Raw genomic sequence first — 5,263 nt, forward strand, 5'->3', positions numbered from 1 at the left:
CCCCCCCCTAGAAAAAACCCCAATACCTCAGGGTTCTCTTGAAGTGAAGCTCAGTAATTGCGACCAAGCAGAAGAGTTTGCCACTTCAGCTCATTTGCAAATAAAGGTCCTGATTACTAACACTTAAGGTACCGAAGGAGAAATTTGCTAATTACACATCACACACACGAAACCCCAAACTGTCACATTAGTAGCACGCCAGCACGTTTGCAGTCGCTGGCATCCCTTCCCTTGCGCACGTTCACTAAACGCAGCCTGCTAGCTGAGCTCGCTATACGAGAAACCGTCCTGGTTTGAAATTTATAGATACTTCTAGTGCGTCTCAAAAAGCAGCTGAACATCCATTCTTTGCAACATATTGGAGCACTAGACGGCTTATATAAAAACGAAGCTAAGAACTGGCAGATGAGATTTACCGTTCATATCTGCTGCTTGATTTCTGGAGGGAACGTGAAAAAAAGCCCTGACAGATACGTTTAGCGATTGAGTCTCCCTTCATAAGGTATGAACACCAAAAGCAAGGCAGTGACAATGCCGAAATGCATTAAACCTCAACATCGATTAGAGCCCGTCAGAAGATGTTTTAAAACAATACAAATCGCTGAGTTTTGCGTGATATTTTATTCCAAAGGACACTAAATTTGCTGTGAATCTGCTGCCTTGCTCACCGGCTGGTTCCCGAGAGGAAAAAACCGAACAACTTCTCCCTTGCAGTTACAGGCAACTATCAGGAAGGAAGGACAGAGTGATGTGACGCCAAGTGTGAGTTAATGGATTTGCGCCTCTGCTCCTGCAGGAGCGAGCCCAGTCTGTAGCTCCCTAGTTGATGGATGCCCATTAATACACCTGCATTCCCGTCTTGGCCGTGGGGAGGCACGCAGGGAGCGTGCGGAGCGGCACAGTTTAGCCAAGTCCTTTCGAAACGTCAATACCCTTCAAGTTACACCCAAAGAAGAGCGATTTCTCTTGATTTCCGAGCGTACAGATGACCGGGGCGGTTTTTCTGCCAGTAACCTTCTATCTTTCTATATGTGCCTGCGTGTGCGTGTGTGTGTCTGTGTGTACATATCTATCTCCTAGAGAGGGATTAATTAGCCGGGTTTGAGCTGAAAGAGGCTGCAGTGACGAGCCCAGTGGCGATTGGCCGCCCGCCTGCCTGGCCCTGCCTTTATAATTTCCACACGAGTGCATCTGGGCTCTTATACAAACCAACAGCCAGCTTCTTCTGACATATACACACACACACACGGCACTTTTTTTCCACCATCTGATTAACCACCCTGCACACACACAGTGATTACTACGGGAAAACATAAATAAATACGAAGAGGTTTTATTATTTTGACTACTGGAAGCCTCGCTGTGTCTCAGGGCAACTTTTGTTTTTCTTGCTGCTGGGGAAGGTGCAGCTCTCGATGCTTTCCTCTCACTCACGGACCCTTTAAAAAAGGGGGAGGAAAAATATCGCCCCCAGAGCATCTGAGGAGCAGCAGCCCCAGCGCATTTTGAAAAAAACATTTGTTACATTTCAGAGTGCGGCAGCCTGTTTCTCCTCTGAAGTTGGCTCCAGCCTTAGCAGCCGCATTGGATCCCACAGCCTATTGCGAGACTCCGGTATACAATCCGGATCTCTGCCCCAACATGATCGCGGCCCAGGCCAAGCTGGTGTATCATCTGAATAAATACTACAACGAGAAATGCCAAGCCAGGAAAGCTGCCATCGCCAAAACGATCCGAGAAGTCTGCAAAGTGGTGTCGGACGTGCTGAAGGAGGTGGAGGTACAGGAGCCTCGCTTCATCAGTTCTTTGAACGAGATGGACAATCGCTACGAGGGGTTGGAAGTCATCTCCCCCACGGAGTTTGAAGTCGTGCTGTATCTGAACCAAATGGGGGTTTTCAACTTCGTGGACGACGGCTCCTTGCCGGGCTGCGCTGTGTTAAAGTTAAGCGACGGGCGCAAGAGGAGTATGTCCCTCTGGGTGGAGTTCATCACGGCGTCTGGCTACCTCTCCGCTCGCAAAATCCGGTCCAGATTTCAGACGCTGGTGGCTCAAGCCGTGGATAAGTGCAGTTACAGAGACGTGGTAAAGATGGTGGCGGACACCAGCGAAGTGAAGCTGAGAATCAGGGATAGGTACGTCGTGCAGATCACTCCGGCGTTCAAATGCACGGGGATCTGGCCGCGGAGTGCTGCCCACTGGCCGCTTCCCCACATCCCCTGGCCGGGACCCAACCGGGTGGCGGAGGTCAAGGCGGAAGGCTTCAACCTCTTATCCAAGGAGTGCCATTCTCTGGCCGGCAAGCAGAGCTCGGCCGAGAGCGATGCTTGGGTGCTGCAGTTCGCGGAAGCCGAGAACAGACTGCAGATGGGCGGCTGCAGGAAGAAATGCCTCTCTATCCTCAAAACCTTACGGGACCGTCACCTGGAGCTGCCGGGCCAGCCCCTGAATAATTATCACATGAAGACTCTGGTTTCATACGAATGCGAAAAGCATCCCCGCGAATCGGACTGGGACGAGTCGTGCCTGGGGGACCGGCTCAACGGGATTTTACTGCAGCTCATCTCCTGCCTCCAGTGCAGGAGGTGCCCGCATTACTTCTTGCCCAACTTAGACCTCTTTCAGGGCAAACCTCACTCGGCCCTGGAAAACGCGGCCAAACAAACGTGGCGACTGGCTAGGGAAATACTTACCAACCCGAAAAGTTTGGAGAAACTTTAGAGGGTAACTACAAACCCGCCTGACCGATAAATCTGCTTATTTGCCGATGAAGTTTAAGTTGCCTGTTCGAAAAGTCAAGTATTTCCACCAGAGAATGCGAATAATATTCTCTTTTTAAAAAGGAATATAACTTAGGCTCTTCTCAAAGAAAAGCAAATGAGAACAGCAAGTATCGTTCCTCTTATCTTCGTCAGAGTTTTGCAATTCCCCGTGAAAGAAAAAGAAGAAAAAAAAAAAAAAAAAGGGGGGAAAAAAAAAAAAAAAAAGGGGGGAAAAAAAAAAAAAAAAAGGGGGGAAAAAAAAAAAAAAAAAGGGGGGAAAAAAAAAAAAAAAAAGGGGGGAAAAAAAAAAAAAAAAAGGGGGGAAAAAAAAAAAAAAAAAGGGGGGAAAAAAAAAAAAAAAAAGGGGGGAAAAAAAAAAAAAAAAAGGGGGGAAAAAAAAAAAAAAAAAGGGGGGAAAAAAAAAAAAAAAAAGGGGGGAAAAAAAAAAAAAAAAAGGGGGAAAAAAAAAAGAGAGAGAAAAGAAAAAAGAAAATGGAAAAAATAAAGTATGTTACTCGGAAAGCAAAATTGGCCGTAATTTAACACGATTGTGACCATTCTGCCTAGAAGTGGTACCAACGGATTATAACAAAACCCGGTATTTTTATGTAAACCCTCTGTGAGTAAAAGCTATTTGGATATGCCACCTGAACAAACCCTAATGTACCTTTTAATTTGTATCAAATATTGTGATCTCACATTGTCTTTGAAATTGTGGGTGTTGGTGTTTTGTGATTTGGTGAACAGAAGTTAAATTGCCATTTTGGATACTTCAAGGACATTTTCTGCTAAAGAGAAGATACCATTTTAAAAGGTAGATTTTATCACGGTACTTTTGTTAATTGTCTTTTGAAGTGTCTGAACTTAACAAGTTTACATTTTTCGTTTCATATATATTGCTTGTTCTATTTCTAACATTCCATAAATATACTTGAAATGTTATTTAAATATATTCAAAAGAAATTTGGATTCTGCTTATATAATAACGCTTGAATATTGGAAATATATATTTGAAAATGCACTTGAAATACACTGGATAATTACCTTTTGTGATTTAGATTTTAATTTCTGTTGCTGATTTATTTAATTACAAGCTAATAAATGAAGTAAAATGCATACGAGTAAGCGTTTCAATACCGGATCAAGTTTTCTACTTGAAAAAAACCAAACAGCTGTTTTGTGAATTTTGCCTTTGTCAAACACTGTAAAAACAGAAAATTTAAGGGCAGCGGCCTGATTTTGCATTTTGAATACTTTCGTGGATCAGGGAAATATTGGTAGTACAAACACATTAGAATTTAGCTTCAGATGACCATCAGCAACTGTCAGACACTGATGTAGTTATTAATGCAGTAACTTTCTCAGCCGTCAGAAATCTATTTTCGAAAGGTTTAATATATGGTGCTGATGTGTTTCTGCTCGGTTTTAAGCAAAGCTGAGGGAACACAACATAACCCTGAAGTAGTGAGGAAGCAGAGAGCCTGATAAAACTAGCATTTTGGCGCAATAAAGAAGAAACTAAAATGTATAGGTGAGAGGTTCAAGCCAGCACCAATAAAGTGAACAACGGTAATGCTTCTGACCTACAAATCCGTTGTCAGTGTGATAAGGTTGCCAGTTGCACTCCCAGAAATCAAGCCCCTGCGCTCCCAGGGCATTCAGAGGGAATAACATGTGCTTGCCTACAAAACTGCAAGCGATCCAAAATTGCCTATCCGTACTGCGACGCGTGGTCCTTCTCAGTGTGCATTTGTTCAAAGCGGCTTTAAGAGCAAAACGCCAAGTAACAGCGCGAATTTTGTTTAGTACCCTAACAGTCAACAAGTGCTGAAACGGGCGGATTGCCTGTGTAACACCCGCGAGCAACTATTTTCACCGGGTGCACTTTAACGAAACCTCTATGCCCAGAGATTACGACAGACTTTTTTGATATATCTGTATTTTTGTTTGGTGTTGGTTTTTTTTTCAGAGCACTGCCAAGAAAGTTCCGAGTTTGAGAGAAAAAGAGAAAACATATTACAGAGCTATTCAGACGAGGTCGCTAGCATTTTCTTGGAAATTATTTATGATATTCCTACAGGAAAAAAAACACAAAACAAAACAAAACAAAAAAAAGCCTGCCAAGGTCTTTGTAAAAGTACCTCCTCTCTTTTCCCTCTTCTAACATTTTCCAGAGCAATAACAAAGAAATAAAACAACAGTTATAAGAATAAAAAGAGATGCAGGCGAGAGGAGCGCCCTGTAACACACGTCCCTTCCGTCTGCCCTCTCCTCCCCCGGTGGCAGCCCCCGCTCCGTTCCCGCGGAGAGGAAGCCACGCAAAGGTTTCTGCTCAAGTCACGCACCCCTGCTCTGCCGCGGCTGGGCTGGAGGTTTCAGCGGAGGGGAGGGGGCGGAGGGGCGGTGCTGGGGAATCGCTAGTAGTAAATGACTTCTGAAAAAAACCGAGCTTTCCCAGGAATCAAGTCCTGGGTACATGCCCACTTGACCCCCCCTCCCCC

General features: G+C 44.7%; 2 protein-coding genes across 2 annotated transcripts in view; one reads left to right on the forward strand and one right to left on the reverse strand.

Annotated features, from left to right (window-relative positions):
* NBEA (neurobeachin) overlaps positions 1–5,263 on the reverse strand; it is a 516,495-nt gene that overhangs the window by 159,571 nt on the left and 351,661 nt on the right. The window contains exons 43-45 of the mRNA XM_009998372.1: positions 2,414–2,526; positions 2,008–2,268; positions 1,621–1,878 (exon numbers count right to left, since the gene is read on the reverse strand). Of these exons, the coding sequence (XP_009996674.1) occupies positions 1,621–1,878; positions 2,008–2,268; positions 2,414–2,526 (632 nt within the window). The remainder of the gene's footprint in view (positions 1–1,620; positions 1,879–2,007; positions 2,269–2,413; positions 2,527–5,263) is intronic.
* On the forward strand, positions 1,473–2,928 carry MAB21L1 (mab-21-like 1 (C. elegans)). Its single transcript, XM_009998343.1, has one exon. It carries the CDS (start codon positions 1,642–1,644, stop codon positions 2,719–2,721), a length of 1,080 nt encoding a protein of 359 aa, XP_009996645.1. The 5' UTR covers positions 1,473–1,641; the 3' UTR covers positions 2,722–2,928.

This window comes from Chaetura pelagica, unplaced genomic scaffold, assembly GCF_000747805.2.
Source record: "Chaetura pelagica isolate M959 unplaced genomic scaffold, ChaPel_1.0 scaffold105, whole genome shotgun sequence".
In the NCBI taxonomy this organism is placed as follows: Eukaryota; Metazoa; Chordata; class Aves; order Apodiformes; family Apodidae; genus Chaetura; species Chaetura pelagica.